This window comes from Solea solea, chromosome 4 (assembly GCF_958295425.1).
Source record: "Solea solea chromosome 4, fSolSol10.1, whole genome shotgun sequence".
NCBI classification, from domain to species: domain Eukaryota; kingdom Metazoa; phylum Chordata; class Actinopteri; order Pleuronectiformes; family Soleidae; genus Solea; species Solea solea.
Window position 1 is genome coordinate 7,291,559 of NC_081137.1, and position 18,474 is coordinate 7,310,032.

At 42.8% G+C, this 18,474-nt stretch overlaps 1 protein-coding gene across 5 annotated transcripts in view; it reads right to left on the bottom strand.

Annotated features, from left to right (window-relative positions):
• LOC131458309 (cell adhesion molecule DSCAML1-like) overlaps positions 1-18,474 on the bottom strand; it is a 50,550-nt gene that overhangs the window by 26,304 nt on the left and 5,772 nt on the right. For all 5 annotated transcript variants that reach the window (XM_058627313.1, XM_058627312.1, XM_058627311.1 and 2 more), the window contains exons 2-3: positions 14,530-14,850; positions 11,782-11,928 (exon numbers count right to left, since the gene is read on the bottom strand). In XM_058627313.1, the coding sequence (XP_058483296.1) occupies positions 11,782-11,928; positions 14,530-14,850 (468 nt within the window). The remainder of the gene's footprint in view (positions 1-11,781; positions 11,929-14,529; positions 14,851-18,474) is intronic.

Sequence of the window (18,474 nt, forward strand, 5' to 3'; positions counted from 1 at the left end):
TGTAACATTACTATAACTAATAACGGCAGTTCACCTGCATCAGTGTTTTTCATGAACACAAATGCTGTGATGAACATGATTATTTCCATCATCGATTCATCTGTCGATCATTTCCTCAGTTAATCGAGTCCAGAAAATGTAGAAAACAGAAGAACGATGATGTCAACGTCAACATCAATATCAATATTAAGTCAGTTATTATTATTATTATGCAAATGAATTGATTTTACAGCCTGACTTTACATTTACATTCGGAAAGTATGTCACTAGAAAAGCTGCATTCTGTACGTCTGCCTTAAAGTATTGTTTCGACTGCAAGTTGCAAAGAAGAATTTGAAAGGAGGTGAAGAGTGAGAGGAGGAGGGGGGAGGAGGAGGGGGAGGAGGAGGAGTGGATCAAAGGCTTGTGACTGTCACACAAAGAAAAAGACAGAAAAACAGAAAAAAAAAACAAAAAAAAAAAACAACTTAGTAGATTCCAGAGATATTCTCTGCTGTGCTGGAATATGCTCGGTGCTCACAAATGCAGACATGCCAGAAAACAACACACACACACATGCAAAAAAAACACCTACTGGGCTTAAAATAGGACAAGAAAAATGTCCCTGCTGCAAAGCAGAAAAAAAAAAAAAAATTATAAACTATGCATTAAAATTAGCACTGAGGACTGAAAGAAAATCAGCAGCACTGGACAGACTGACTTGATTTAGAGGGAGAATGGAGAGAAGAGGCAGCAAAAGGGGGAAAAGCAAAGGGTAAAACGCAGGGTAAACTGTGGAGGAGATAACAGTCCGTGTCTGTGTTCTCTCCTCCTTTCAAACCTTTATTCAAAAAAAGGGGGTGTTGCATCTGTATTCAAAGCAAGAGCCCACTCAACCCTCCCTTTGCTCTCTTCTCCCTCTCGCTGCTGTGTACATTAAAAAGTCCAAGTAGAAGCAGGTGTCAGCCAATTAAATATATACACTTTCCTGGCTTTTATTCCGCTGCACACTTACTTAACATCTATGAATAGCTGCCTCTTAACTCCCTTCGATTCCCATTCAAAGCAGGTTTTATTGGCACGGCTAATGTGTAACAACCGCAGCTCTGGTGTAAAAAGGGACTTTGTTAACATGAGCAGATTGTTCAAAACAGAGCAAGTCTAAAAGGCAGTGTACCATGTGGTAAATATTGTACGTACAGTGTGTGAATATTGGCATATAGATCTTTGGTTTCTTTTCTGGTGAGTGTTCGTTTTCTGGGACGAAGCAGGACGTTGAAGGAGCTGCAGCTCTGTCATGTTTTCATTAAAAAGCCACGCTTCACTGTCTAATCCTAACTGCTGTCCTCTCTCCGAACCAATTCTGACTGCTTACCTCATCTTTCAATCATATTCTCCCTCTCTCCCCTGACCTCTCCGGCTTCACTGCTGCGTTAGAGAGGACGTTTTGGAATTTGGACGGAGGTGAGGAGGAGACGACGAAGGTGGAGGACGAGACAGAGAGAGTGTGGTCGTCACTGTGATGGGACCGCGTCTCTTCTGCTCCAGATGACTGCGCTGTCCCAATTTGGCCTGTGTAACTTTAAACAGCAAACACTGGGGGAGGGGAGCAGGCGGAACGGGGCAGGAATAAAACCGATCATATGCAAAAGATGTCGTTTGCGTGGATATAACTCAACACAACACTGCGGAGACGCCGCGTTCCCCCCCATAAAGCCGTCCTAACCAGACAGGCCCCGGCGACGCTGCATAAAGCTAAATGGACCATCTCAGATAGAGAGACAGCGCCGAGGAGATTAAGCATCAGTAGAAAGCATCAGAGGAAGACGAGGGACGGAGGGAAAGATGATGGGAGTGTAGGAGAGAAACGGGGAGAAATGTAGAAATAGGACTCCATTATTCATGACGTGTGTTTCATGTGCTTGGTGACATCTGGGACAGCAGTGATAATGAGAGTCTCGAGAGAAAGAAACACACACACACACACACACACACATATATATATATATATACTTGCACCATGCCACCATGGTCCAAAAACCCTACCCTCTAGTGGATTTCCCATTAACTCACATTTAACTGTTAACTTCTTCACACTTAAACACCAAAGTAACTCAGTTCTTTAGAAAATGTCGCTCGGTCAAAGTAAACATCCAGAGGCGAAAATCCCTCGCCCCTCCACCTTGTTTTGACTTCGCTGGCTGCAGATAAGAGACAGAGTTTTATATACACGGTGTGTGTGTGTGTGTGTCTGTGTGTGTGTGTGTGTGTGTGTGTGTCTGTGATGCAGTGTACTCCAGCTTAGCCCATAGCCCGGGGCAGTGAGCTGCATTAGTGGCACTGAGTGAGCGGCCTGGTCCCTCCCTATTAGAGTGCTGGTGGCAGAGGAGTGTCACTGTCCAGCAGGGACAGAGAGAGACCGAGAGAGACCGAGAGAGACAGAGAGAGAGAGCTTAACTATAGCTACACACACATGCATACATGTACAGTGTTTACCAGAAAGGATTGTTGAAATCCCTTCATGCCAAATGACTATAAATACACCAAATCTCACATTTAACCAAAGTTCAAGCACAGAAATCCACATCATCAATATGAACGTCAGGAGTCACATGATCTGTTTTGTCACTCACTAGTTGCTGTCGCTGCACAATAACATTCTGAGGGTAAAGGTCAAATAGTCATTTACTCATTTACTGAAGACTGTAGCCCATAATTAACACATTTTTGTGTTATCTATTCAAATCCTCCTTCATATTAATACTAATGCTGACCAATACTAGCACTGCTAATGACAACAGTAAGAATATTTCCCTCCCAAATGCATTGATCTGAAGCAAAACATGTTCAAGCAAAATTGCATCGTATTTAATCCTTAAACACCAAGCACATCGCAGACGACACATTGCATTTACCGTAATTACTCGACACGGTTTGTGCAATTGGAAAAAGAAGTTGCATGTCAAAAACCAACATGTGGTTATTACAGTAATTTCACCCAGCGTCTTTGTCGCCAGAAAGGGAAAAAGTGGGAAAAATGGCAGCACATACTGTAGTTCCCTTTTTTTGGTCATTGAGACATTGAATATGTATTAAACTGTTCAAATTTTAAATTTAACACACAAACTCTGGTGTTCGTGTACAACTAAATTTGTATTTTTTTTCATTTTAAATTGTTAATACTACGGTTGCCCTGAAGGTCAAAACACAAATGCAAATCAAAAAACATCATTTTGTGATGCGTTTTTTAAATTTGTTTTGACCTTCAGGGCCACCGTATAATACGCTACTTTAACATGCAGTAAATTGTAAATAACTGACAGATATTGAAAGTTACTCTGGAAAAATGGCCAAAAGCACATTTTCTCACCCTTTTATGGTTAAAATAAGCAAAACAAAGTCCAGACGGATATTTTGCGGCTTAGGTGTTAAAGGGTTAATGACATTACAACGTCCACAGTTTAAATTGGACACTTCACTGTGAAGCAGGAAGAGTTTCTGCCCAGTCTCTTTTAAAATGTGTTGTCATTTTACAAGAGCTGAGCTAATCCAGGAAAGCATGAAGAAATACTACCTGTGTGGTCCTCTCATGGCAAATTCAGAGATATATTGGTCACTCAGTCAATAAATAATCAGTGAGTTGAAAATTCACTTGCGGTCACTTCTGAAACGCTATCGTCACACATGTCTTCAGCAGAAAGAGAAAATACGGCAGTGTGCCAACTGTATACGCAGTCTAACCGAATTTCTACTGTGCGAAGAAACAAAAGGCGTAAACAACTGTGAGCCTGTAAACATGTTGAATTATTGAATTGCTTACACATAGCTTTTTACCATGCATAATCCACAAACGGCAGCCGAGTCTGTTCCTCCGACTTTTGTCACATTGACCTCGAAGCAGCGTTTTTTTAAACCAGCCTGCAGTCAATCATGGCCTGCATGTGGGTCTGACCTTTGTGTGTGTTTGGACAGCTAATGCTGAGGCAGATCAATAGGTCTAATTGAGGGGTCATGTAGGAACATGGCACTGTGGGATGACCACCAGTCACCAGAGATCTCAGTCGATCCACGCTCATGTCTCCTGACAAGGAGCCAGTGAAAAACAGAAACAACTTAATATCATTATAATGTGAAAGCTATCTACTGTATCTATCTATCTATCTATCTATGCAAAATTGAAAACAATTCTCTCAGGACATCCTGAGAGACAACCACATGCACACAAATCCATTGTCCAAATCTCTGTGTTCCACGAGACAAAAAAATCTGGAAAATCTGAGACAAACTTTATGCCACTGATGCAAACTGTCCAGTGTAAATAAGCATTCCTCAAATATAATTTCTTGGTAGAGCCTGCCGTAATCTCCTCACACTAATCCCCCTCTCTCTTCAGCCTAAACAAAAGAGTGGAAGAGAGGAAGAAAGAGAAAACTGATAAAACCTCTTTACTCAAATCCTATTTCTTAGCCCAATCCAGACCAGATTAACCTCCCGACTCTTGTCTCTAAGCCTTGACACAAGCCTCATGCTCTCACTTTCATCATGGTTCAGGATGTGGTTCAACATGCAGATTAACACCTATCCTTTACGACAGAGCCAGAGAGTGACACATAATTACACTTGTCTGATAACATGATGAAAACAGTAATTGCATATTAATATATTAATTGTGTTGAAATGAATTGGAATCATGAGTACGTATAGATCGCTAAGAGATTCATTATGTGGATGCATTTATAATAATAATAATAATAATAATAATAATAATTCTAAGACAGGGACAGACTTTTGTCGAAAACATGGAATGTACAAGGGAAAAAAAGAGTTGTATTATTTTTCATTCTATTAAAAAAACAAAAGATTTTTAAGATGGAAGAAACAAATAAAAACACGGTCTTTCTCACAACTAGTTAAATGTTGGGAATTTCCACTCATCAGTAATCAGCAATATTTTGCATGACTGACTAGAAAAAGATTTGCGATCAACACAATACATGCCCAGTCATTTATGCGCCCTGCACTTTTCGCCTCATATTTTTAAATATCTTATTTCAGATGCTTGTTTTTAATTTGTAAAAAGGATTGAAAATTGTGGACATGTAACATGAGTAATGTTACTGTCATGTTATTTTAATAAGTCAAGCTAAGAAAAACACATTTGACGCACATGTTGCAATTACAACAATAATATCATGATCACAATTACTTTTTAATTAGGATAATCTGGGCAGGACATTTTCACATCATCCCATGTGCAACTATACTCTTATCTGTGAAGTCCTCTCTGTGTCCCACTTGTAGTGGTTGTATTCACACACACACACACACACACACACACACACACACACACGATTTCTAACTTTAACCATAACCAGTTAATACCCAACCCTCACCCTATTAAGGGGTGACAGAACGTGAGGACCAGACAAAATGTCCTCACTTTTCCAAAATGTCCTCACTACCTAGGTAGGTTTTTTTGGTCCCCACAAAGATATCCATAAAAGAACACACACACACACACACACACCATGTCTTGTAGGGTGACACAGTGGCCAGCTTTCTGTCAGGATGACGTGCTCGCAGGGGTTTTCCCATCTCTCCCTCTTTCACTGATTGACACTGATACACTGATGGATGTGCTTATACTACATGTCTCTCTCTCTCTCTCTCCCTCTGTGTGTGTGTGTGTGTGTGTGTGTGTGATAGAGATGTGTGATGAGAAATACGGCAAGAGAGAGTGCCAGTGGCAGCTATAGTGTGTGTACATTTCTGTGTCAGGTGCACGTGAGCAGGCGTGTGTAGTAGTGTGTAAATAGTCAATAATAGCCGACACTTGTCAGCCCTCTGCTCTGTACACACAAAGCCTATGGTCGGGCCATTGTTGAAGTCCGCCTCCAAACGCCTGCCCCCCCCACCCCGCCCATACACGCTCCTGCAACTGGGCCTCTCAAGCAGAGATAATTATGTCTATTGTGCCCCTTGCACACAAGGGCAATACGCATCCACACACACACACACACACACACACTCACACACATACTTGTTTGTGCTAATTAACACACCCACCCACGTGCCTACTCAACCTAACTGAGTAAAAGATGGCTGCCAGCCTCCCCCATCTGCTCCTGCACTGCTCTCAGTCACTCTCAGCACACTGGGGCAAAAATGTGGACGGGGCAAAAGCATCCAAAGGAAGTGAAGGTGGAACAGACGAACAGACAGACAGACAGACAGACAGACAGTGGAGCAACCGGTACAACAACCAGGTCAGCACAATCAACCTGCAAAATGATCAGAATCACAATACAACAACAGGTATTTGACAAATTAGATCAAACTATGTGGCAAAACAATGCTTTTGAAGCGCTGCAGTGGGCAAGAATATGGTGAGAGGAGGACATATGTATGTGATGCACAGTGATGATAGAAAATATTGCGATACGCTGGGATAAGCAAGGCCATATTATTGCAACACCCCACAAACAAATACATCTCTTTTTCTATATGTCACAGTGAAAATAACAATGTTATAGGCAAAAACAAGGAATAGAAGGAGGGTGAGATAGTTAAGTATGGCTGCTGCCAGCTAGTGGTCGGAGGCGATTACAATAGAAAACCACTATCAAGAAAATTACACACTACTGAAAAGGGATCGATAAAGTATGCATAATGAGTATAAATGGTCTTATTGTGCATCACATTATCAAGTTTTTAAAAACAACTGTTAGTAACTGATTTTCATATTTCCGTGTTATTTTCTCATGCCGTTCACACAGAGCTGCTCATTGTTGAGCACTGGTGTTACTGCCATATGTCTGCTTATGTAAGGATATAATAATAAGCAGCACCCTCAGCCATATGATGTAGCCCGAGTTTGGGGGTGATGGAGGCCCGACAGTCCCTGGGTTCAGTTTCCATGAACCTCCCTGTCCGCCTCGGTCCTGCTGCACCCAGGCAGCCAAAGCACAACGTAGCAGTCGCCCATCAGAGCACAGCAGAGCAGAGTGTAGCCTTAATGTAGCACGAGTTAATGTTTAATGAAGCAGGTTCCCGTTAAATCGGAAAATGGCTTTTTTGTGTTACTGGTAAAAGGGGCAAGTGTGTGTTTGTGTGCGCGTGTGTGTGTGTGTGTGTAGAGAGCACATTTGTAGACATGTGTGCTTTGTAGGTGTGAGTGTGTGCGTGCGTGTGCGCGTTTGTGTTAAACCAGTGTTTACAAGCGTCCGCGGTGTCCCAGACAAGTGCATCCATTGATGTACCCCTGCTCGGAGTGCACTAGCACAGATTTACAAACACACATTGTGTCCTTCTCACACACCACTGCTCGCCATGAGGTCTCACTGCCTTTGTCACCTCGCTGCTCACTGCTGCACCTGCACGGAGCCTCATGACTAACTCTGTAGTCACTGCAAAGAAGAGCTGCACAAGTGCTTTGAATGTCTGAGCAAGAAATAAAATAAAATAGATTATTCTATTAAACCAGTGAATGGAAGTAAAGAGAGATCTGAGCTGATACTTTTATGTTTCTGTATGGTGAATATCTTTGCTGTATTAACTGAATAATAATCAGACACTGCAAACTTATCAATTGACCGAGTCCACCGCCATTTCCCACGTGTTCCCAATTAACCCCTGTGTGTATTTGTGTGTGCCTGTGCGTGCCTGTGTGTGTTTAATCTATTATTGTGTCTCTGCTGTAGCAGCTGACTCCCAGCAGGGAGGCTGGGGGCAGAGGATTGATCTGTAACATCGCCTGTAAGTGACCTCGCCACCCGGTGACACCCATTACGATCCATGCTCACATTAAGGCCTGATAACTCAGCATCTACACGCCGCTCGGTTCACGCAGTCGAAGTGTCTTTTCTGCACGAGAGAGATTACGACAGTAGAAGAAGGCGGAGTGGGATTGGATTCGAAAAACAAAGTACACAGAATACTATATTGATGAGGAACTTTAAAGGCATAGATTCTTTTTTCACCAGCTCGAGCAGGGACACAAGGAAAAACAGATTTTAGTCAGTCATCTAATAAAATGTATGCCTGCTCTAGTTATATTTTAAGAACATGTTTACTGCTTCTTCTTTTCATTATTATTTCTTACTGGAAACTCAAGTTTGTGTCACTTGTGAACTCTTCTCTCCCTCTCTACCTGAAATCTAAAACTTTCCCCTCTTTCCTGCTGTATGGCCCCGGTGCGTCACATTTCTGTGCAAATATAAAAGCAAGAGTGAGCTGTGTGGCAGGTGTATTAGATGAAGCATGGTTGGCCATCTTCTGTGAATGACCATGTGGCTGCAGCCATCTGCTGGTCCAGTCTCTATTCATCAGAAGCGCTCATTAGCTTTCTGCGGGTTAGAGCGACGGCCTGAACTCTCTCTGAGTCCCACTGTTTGTTTTTTTGTGTTTTATTCCCGTCAACAAATTCTGTCTAGCTCTCATACTTCAGGTCCCTGCTCAGGACTCGCTGGTCTCCATTGTCTCGTGAGGGTCACACACACAAAGCCTTACTACAAGGATAAGGACAGGGAAGTGAGAGGGAAATAGGTCAGTCTGCTGCCTGTACCCCCCCCTCCTCCCCTCTTAACCCCCCTCACCGTCTTGGTAAGATGGGGAAAATGGAGCAGGCGAGGGGACACACGCACAGACAGATGGGGAACATGTGTATTTGACAAACGGGAAGCTGTTGGGGTTCAAAGGGCACGGCTGCGTTGTGTTATGTCATCGACTCAACCTTATCATGCCACTGATCAGAGCCTGCACATACTGCAGCGATTCCTCTAACACAACGATTTCAGCATCACTTTGCATCACTTTCTCAAGCTCTTGAGAATTTACAAGCGCAGATAACAGTTCTCCGTTATCAGCAGGATTGAATCACACCGCCACGACAACCCACTTGTTGTCTGCACCGCATGAGCTCTCCTCCTGGACAGCTTAGAAAGTCACCTGCGGCTCTTTTAGCGATTTTACCCCAAGCATTTCTTATCCAAACAACATCAAAGTCGACAACTGGACAGTTGTGCGACTCAGGTCATCATCTAAACAAAACAAACACTATTTTACCGTCTTAAAATAAACTTAATGTAATGTTCAATGCAATATTTATTGTGCATGAATTGCAACTTCAGGTTTGGAATCTTAAGCTGTCATGACGTTCCTGACTGAGAGGCAGTGATGATTTGTTGGCAGCGATGATGCCAGCCAATCACAGCCCAGAGGACAACATTCCACTTTATTTATACGACACTAGATAACATCCTATGCAGAGTGTATGTTTCCATGGAGACAGCAAAAGGTGTTGTGAACAAAAAGAATAGCAGTGTGCCTGACTGCGAGTGCACGGGGGAAAAGTCTGGGGGTATTTCCCAGGTCGTCCTCTCGTCTCTTGTGACCCCGAATGGGCTCAAGCAAGTGAGGGAAAAGGTGCGATCAATGCCTCTGATTCTTTACAACGGAAACTTCTAACACTTTCTTCAGGCGAGCGCGAGAAGCAGTTGACATGTGAGACCAAACACAGCCCACGAGCACATAGAGAGCGCTTCCTGTCACAAAATCAATTTCAATTTTCACGTCTTCATTAGTCCTGTCCAAACAGGCCTCTGCTGGACAAAAGGGATGGACAGAGAGATTCTCTCCAGGAGATAATGAAGCATCAATATGTCCATATATGACCACATGCATCTGCTGCTGACCCCACCGGTTACAAACTTCATGTGCGTCCATGTTTCAAAAGGTGAGGGCCAACTTTGCCCAAATGTTTATTTTAACATAAAACAGCACTTTTGGGGGGGTTTAGCGGCACGATGGAGACCAGAACTGGGAAATACCTGGCAATTGTTGGCAGTATGATTTCACAGCTCCGTGTTCCGTGCTGTGCATGAGGGATTCCACTGCCAGTTTTAGCCATTCTGCATAATCTGGGTTGAATCGCCAATTTTCCGTTGAACGTACACGTCCCTTTTGTCCGTGCATCGGCTCGGAGCATCCAGGTGGAAACATATGACTGTGTTGTTACTACCAGAGGCATTTGATAATTAGGTATTAGGAAAAATACCAATTATTGTGAGATTTGGAACTGCATGCTTCCCATGTGTTTAAGACATTTATTATTAATACCAATGAATGGTCTGTTTTTAGATTAATAATGTTTCCGAGAGGTAGGTGACTCCACTGATTGGCGATCAGAGTGATGATGAGGTCACTGTGTTGATTAACGCGGAGGTCAGGGTTAAGGGTGAACACAATCACACCGCAAATTGTTTGCCGTGTTTTTGTGCGTCGCTGCTCGTCGCGGGGAAACAGGCGCCGTGTTCAGTGAGCGGCTCATCATGTTCAGCATCTGATCCTCACACTCACTGCTCATCAACTGACCTACATACCCCTAATTACACACGAGCAGAACTCACGACTGCAGACACAGCGACATCCCATACGTAGACACCTTAACTACGCGCACAGGGAAGACTGGGCGAGCCAAAGTAAATCAAATCCTGGAAAATGGGGAGTTGTATTTTTAAGCCTGGGTACAAGATGGAAAATCCTTGACGATAGCTCATTGTAAAGTTTACAGCAGCAAGGACCAACAGCATTTGTTAACTGATATAATTGTGCATGGAACTTAGTGGTTTGTGTTTGTACGGCATTTGCAATCATGCAATTAAAGTCTGAAGATGATGTTAACTGAACATAAAGGACTGTTAAAGTACAGCAACACCACTATGTAAAGGTTACACTCAAAATTAAATTAAAAAAAATGCCTGAAAATAACAAACTACCACAACCTTGGTGCATGTGTAAGTGTGACACACTGTCGCTGTGTTTTGCATACATATAATATAAAACGCCATCTGCTAGGACCTGAGGCCGTTCTTGCCCTACTAGCCTCCTTGCTTTTCTTCCTTTGGCTCAGTTTTTTTTTCCTCGTTTCCCCTTCACTCCTCTTTCCAACATTGTTGTTGTCAGCATTTCCACGCAGACAATAACCGACGCATGCGTCTCAAACTGATGTCAAATCACGAGATAAAAAAAGGACATATAACGTGTCTATAAACAACAAGACGACAGACACACTGTGAACGCCATGTGTCTCTCTTTCACTCACACAATCACACACACACACGCACACACACAGGCACACAAACGAGGTTAATGAAGATGAATGCAGGGGCACAGTCCTATTGACATGCTGCATTTCTAATTGTGGCCCTGTTCTTCAAGGACGACGCGGTGCCACGACACGCGGGGAGACGACAGAAATAGATCCAATGAGGAGAAACTGTGGAGCAGTCGTGCAACTTGGAGGAGAGTCTGTCTAATGTGGTGTCAATCACAATTAAGACGTAGGATTTGACAGCAGGGAGCTCTACGTAGTGGTGGCAGAGAGGGACGGCATGAGAGGTTTGAGAAAAAAGATGGATGGAGAGGAGGAGGAGGAGGAGGATGACCAGGCCAGTGATCCAGAACAGTGAGCAGACAGAAGACACGAGTTAAGAGTTCAGTCAAACATAGAGCACAGTGGTGCATCAACAGGCCTCACACACACACACACAAACAAAGGTTTGCACTATTCTTCTGAGGACACTGCATAGACCTTTTCTCGACCCCTTAACCATAACCAGTTCATGCCTAACCCTAACTAACCCTTAACTAAACCACAATTCAAATCGTAGGTTCTCCCTCAGTAGGACCAGGTTCAGTGTTGATATGATCCATAAACATCTTTGCTGGAAAACACACATACTTCATTGTACACACACACACACACATATTCAGTCACATGATGCATGTGTTTGTTTATTTTACCTTGGATGATGGAAACAGTGTCTCTCTCCCAGGACACGACACTGACATACTCCTGCACAGCAGCGGGGATGAGGCACTTGAACACAGCTACGTTGCCCCGCATCGAGCGCTGGTCTGCCACTCGCACGGTGTACGGCTCCCTGAAAACTGCACAGAAATGCATGGACAACATTTTACACTGTGGACATCGATGCTACAACAGGATACAATCATTTCAAATGAAACAGGGAAGGGACAGTATATTATATATTATCACACATCCCATATAGAGTGAGCCGTCATTGTTTCACTTTTTACTGTTTTGGTAATTTGAGTGATGTTTTGACAGTTGTGACAATAGGACAGATGTTTACGTCCAAGAATCTAAATATATATACGGATAATGTCCTCGCTGCTTGGCGGACGATCATGTCGCTCTCATCCCAGTGGCAGCATTTGGACAAAGACAATAATCGTCTCACAAAAACAACACGTGAGCAAAACACAGCTCTCCGCATGTGTCCGTTAGAATGGACCGTCCCGCTCCTGTGTATCGTTGGAACTCGTCTAATCCTGCCACTGTTTTTTTAACCATTAATGTTCCCAGCTGCCATGACGCAGGATAATCACAGACATCATTTCACCGTGGCATCGTCATCGGCGACAGCTCTTGTATTGAAACTCACAAGGAGGGCAGTGGCACAGGGAGAATATACAGACGGGTTATTGTTTCTTTGCTTCGTGCAGGTTTATGCAATATTTTACACTCTGTTGAATGAGCAGGAACTCATTAGCAAAATCACATGAAAGCTAGGAGGTATCCGAAGGTTGCTAAGAAACTGGTTTGGAATCCCTTCCCTGGTAACAGACACGGTGACAGCGTACGTGTATTCCTGCTGCACGAGGGACGCACAAGTGCAAGTCCGTGGAAAATTTACATCTTCTTTACATAAATGAAATGATTAGATTTTATATTTAAAAACAAACCAAAAAAAAAGGTATTTTAAACGACGTTGTTGATATCTGTGAGGCAATAAATAAATCACGTTTAAATGAGAATTCATGGCAAAGTGAGTATAAAAATTGCACATTCTCTGCGACAGCAACCTGTGCCACCAGAGCTGCCAGGGCCCAACAGAGGCTGCTGCCTATGGGATGTTTGGTTCATGTTAATCCCTCGTCTCCTGAGGCCGAGCTTTTGGGTCATGTGGGAATGAAGGCAGCAACCGGCTGGCATGCAGCTCAGGGTCCTGGCTCAAATCCTCAATGTGGAGCTAGTATTAGTATTAGAATGAATATGAGTATTAGTTCAAGTCGGTGTTGGGAGGCAGAATATGAAAACAGATGTTGATGGCAGGCGAGAAGGGGGAGGGACCAAATGGCCTGAATGGACGATAGGAAGGAGGGGGGAGGCGGGCAGTGGGACGACGAGTTCCAGCTTTGTTTCTGCTGCGATTTCAATGCAAACGTTCTTTCTCGTCTTTCATTTCCGCTCAACGTGGAGCTGAAGGAACCCAGACCCAGGGAAGTACTGTTTCACTTCAGGACGAGGTCTCGCTTATTAAAGCAACCTCACGTGATCTAATGAATGGAAAGCACCAATTAGGTTTGTTAATGAGAGATAATTAAAGAAGTGTGCTGTGGCTATTTTAAGGCGGGCACAAGAGGACTGTCTGAAGAACAAGGGAGCAGCGAGAAGGAGGACAAGAAAGAGAGAAGAAGCGTCTGCTCCAAATCCACTCATGTTTATTGATTGATACTTCACGCAAATGATATAAAAACTATTTCTTCGGTGAGTCCCAAATGGATCGTTTTTAAATCTATAACAACTATAGAATAGGTAAAAAGGGCGATGAGTCGGTATGAAGTGATACAATACTGACAGGTTTCATACGCCTTTTCTCCAAGGTCAAATTCAAACACTTTTCATGCTTTTCCAGCAGCTTAAACCTGTGGTACATTTATATGAATACACTCATATTCCAAATTATTATTTCACTCCTTTTTTATTATAATATATTATTATTATAATAATAATATTTGAGTTTTATACAAGTAAGGTTCAGGTAGAACAGGTTCCCATTTAGACTGTACAACTTGTTTATTCCTCCATCTAATAAACAAAGTATGAAGTCGGATTAATATTTGTGGCAAAAAATAAATACCGTCACTATTTTAAGTATTTCAAAGCACTCGGAAACGCATTTTGTGTGAGGTGATGTAGTCTTTAAAAGACATTTGGCTATAAATGTCATGGTTACGTTGGTTGAGCTGACCTTCTATAAAGTTATGGACCTTCAAAGATCATATGACTTTTTGTGACACTTCTCATTCATATCTTGTTATATCACAGTAAAAAAAACAAAAACTCACACTGCTACTTAAGTATATAAGTGCTGCAAGGCTTGTGTTTTGGATTCCGACCTGGCAGATGGCGCCCTGAAGCTGAAGGTTACGTGAGTGTAAAGTGCGCTGGTTTATCACCAGCTCAGTCAAATAGGTGTGAGCGAAGGCCGAGGCCTGGCGGAGTATGTTATGCAGATGTTCCCCCTGTAGACTGTGTTCTAGGTCAATCTGTGTTCACATTGACATGGGCTATTTTAGGGGAAGGTTTTCAGTGTGTGGGCTGAGCTTTTTTGCAGTTGTCAATCACATGTGCTCTACTTTATGCTTCCACAACTGTCTGATTTTTGCTCCTTTCCTCTCCATCTCATCTCATCCTTGAGTTTCCTACATTTCACTACATGACTGACGACATGTTCAACTCACCAGCTTTGATGCGGATGTTGGGGCTGCGGATTTTGCCGGCCTGGTTTTCGGCAGTGCAGAAGTAGTCGTTGTCGTGGATGTAGCTGTTGTAGGCGGAGGGCGAGAAGGGGTAGAGCTGCAGAGTGCCATTGGCGTGCACGTGGCGGATGTGGGGCACATCGTAGATGTCGTCGCCGGTGGCCAGGTACCAGCGGAGAATGGCACTGGGGGTGCCCCCTGCTGGACAGGGCAGGGACACCCCCACCGAGCTGGAGTAGGTTACCCTCTGCAGGGAGGCATTCACAAAGTACAGCCTGGTAGAGCCCACATCCTCACTGTGTACTGCAGGGACAAACAAACAAACACCACGGCGTCATTCAACAGGCTGAGGTGAAGGTGAGGGCGCAGCAACAAGCACCTGTTCACACTGTCATAGCACAGAGTGGTCCACAATAGGGTTCTATTGATTTGAAGCAATCAGCATCAACTAAATAGACAAAATATGGATAATGTCCTTTAAATGTGTCACAACATAACGTCCAGCTGCAAACATCAGTCATGTGACGCAAAAAGCCAAGGATTTGGGCCGAAGCCTGTGGTCGTTCAGGTAAATCGAAGAGGGGAGGAGCCTATTACCTCTGTACAGTGTGTACAATCATACACAAACAAAGACAAAGAGCAGGGGAGGGAGGGGGTGGAAACGAACTGATAGGTTATGTGATTTGGAGTTTCTATACCAGACACAGAGATTTAAGTCGATTTAATCTCCTTACATATTTAACAACGCACACACACATGCACGCACACACACACACACACACACACACACACACACACACAGGAATGTTCTTCTGTCACACAGATTAAACACACAGCAAGAGAAAAGTGAGGGAGAAGAGCAAAGGAGGAAGTGCTTCTCTCAAATTTGGGGTCATTGTAGGAAAGATTAGGAGTGTGTGTGTGTGTGTGTGTGTGTGTGTTGGGGGGTGCAGTACTGACAGACAGATGTGGATGATGTGAACCACCACACATATTAAATAATGTCATTCAGTGCACACCACCCTGCTACATGTTCACGCTGATTATATGCAGTGCAGCACAGAAACACTGCAGATCATCGCGGCAAACACTAAGAGTTTGTTTGATGGAAATTGATTTTTTTTGTGTCAATTCAAAAAGTGCTTGTCGTAATAATTACACAGACATTTTCCCAAAGGAAAAAAAGTACAATATCACATCTGACATACAACAGTTGAAGCATAGTGACGATGGAATTGATTAGTAATTAATCAGATTATTCTCTAAAATTCATAATATAAACAATTATAAAATCATGAGCATTAGTTTGACCAGTCAGTGTTTAGTTACTGATGTCAATTGAAGCACTAAACTGCTGCTATGACACTGTAAATGTCCCCATTGTGGGACTAATAACAGTCTATCTTATCTTATATTATTAGAAGCGATAAAGGAGGACAAAAATAAGCACTATTGTTTGTGATTTCTTTCATCAAAAATATTTAGAAACATTTAGACTTTTTTTTTAGGCCAACTATTTATAGACGTGTGGCTTGAAACTGACATAATAACACAAGATACAGGCTGGCACAATCAATCACCCCCATCGACAGTGTCAACATGCTGCCACCAAGTTTACTGCAGCAGATCCAAACTCTTCCAATAGAAATTCCAGTTTCCCTCAAATATAAGGTGCTGACCTTAGAGAGGCGACTGATAAATCTGGGCAGCATGTTACAGATGGTATATGAAAATGTGTCTGGCAGTCCGGTGGTGGGCCGCAAAAACCAGGTCAGACTCCCTCCCCTCTGCAGATTACTGATAATGGCCCCTGAGCATAAAGCCCATATTAAAGATTGCAATATCTATAATCTCCCAATGGGGGGACAGGACTAAAGTGGAGGAGTGAGGGGGTCACCCTGAGCGCTCATGGGGGGCTGGGCAGCAGAAAAAACCTCTCATACAGTAGATTATATAGCCTGGGGGCCCAAACACTGGGGGGCTTGGGAGCACTGGGACTGATGGAGTGGTGAGAGGAATAGAAAAGGGATCAGAGCAAACTCCCACCAATCAGAGGCTGTCAAAACCAGACGCACCACACACGCACTCACGCAGCAAAAGCCACTCTCAGGTCTCAGTCACACGAGGAGGAGATGGAGTTTGTTGCCATGGTGGTGCTGGCACTTGAAAGCTGTGACTGAATTAAAAAAAAAAAAAAAAAAAAAAAAATGCAGCAATTTAACCTAACAACAGTGACCCACTGAACAATCTAAATTTAGAAACTTTAACTAACCAAAGCCCAAACTGTGTCACACCATCTCGAATGTCTGCAAGTTTGAACGAAAGCAGCTGAAGTGAGCAAATTCTCAAATGGCATATGGATGAATAAAAGAAGGAAATGCATGAATAAACACTTCTATATGAATTGTATTTGTTTTTAACGTGGTTGTCCAGGTGCATGTATGATGCTTCTGCTGCTGATTTTGCACTGCAGCTAGCGGTTATTTTCATAATCGATTACTCGTTTGATTCAGTTTCATTGAGTTCTCTGTTATATGGAGCAAAGAAACCAGAAAACATTCACATTAAAGAAGCTGAAAAACCAGAAAGCTTGTTTTAATTATTGACAAAAACACTAAAACAGATTATCAAATAGATGACAATTAATTTTGTAGTAATCAATTATTGAATAATAGGCTATATGTCTCATTTGCAAAATACATTTTAATCCTGATGTGTCTTCCTAGGGAAATAAATGTTAAATAAAATAAATAAAAAATGTGGATATAAATCATGAAAGGACGTTGACATGCCTGACAGTGATTGGAGAAGTTTTTACTCCATTCAGAGCTCTGACATATAGAGACATACGACCTGTGCAGCAGACACTGTGTGACGAAAGAAGACAAAATGCCACATGTTGCTGACCAACACAAAGTCTTCATGCTAAAAGAAAAGCATCAACACTTCTAAACATTGATGTTCCTGACACTCAACCTGCATCTTAGTCATAATAACAATGTTTTTTTTTTTTACTGTGAGCTAACAGTGAAATGCAGCGTCCTCTTTTTGCACTGATTAAACAACACAGTTCAAACACCTGCTACTGTTTTCATAATAGATAAATTAACTCAACATTTAAACGACACATACTTGTCCCCTTCTTGTTATTGGGTTAAAATTCAATTAAATTTTAGAGCTGACTATTTTCAGTATCGATGAATCTGTCCATTATTTATATATTCTCAAACTTATTCTGTTGAGCAAAGAAACCAGAAATTATTCACATTTAAGAAGCTGAAAAATCAGAAAACTTGTTATTTTAATCTATTGTCAAAATAGTTGTATATCTATCTATCTATCTATCTATCTATCTATCTATCTATGTCTGTCTAATGACAGGAACCACTGTTCTCTTTGGTGAGACCACCTCTCTCACTGATGCATGTCCACAAAGGTCTAACTCAGTAGTGAGTGTGGTGAGTGACTATCCTGACGGCCGTTCTGACCACAGCTGTGGTGTCCCTGCTGCTGCTGCTGCTGCTGCTGCTGCTGCTCGCTTACACCCAAGAGGCTCAATCATCAGCTTCGTTCAGACACAACAGCGGACAGAAAGAAAAACAGCCGAGGTGCTGCTGGAGCACTGATGGAGTTGGTAGAGCTTACTGTAAAGCTTGGGCTGTCAGAGTTGCAGCCACTATTTTATACATCCTGCCAGAGAGCCGCGCATGAATATGTATGCCGGCGAGGCACCAGCCATAACCTATGCAAGGTTTCGTCATGCATAATGCAGCTGATCTACGCCTCTCCAGGATGTGAGTGTGTACACTCACACACGCGCATGCACGCACACACACACACACACACACACATGCGCACACACGCTTGACACTCAAAACTGTACTGTGATGAAGAGGTAAACAAACCCCAGAACCCCCAGTGTTTCAC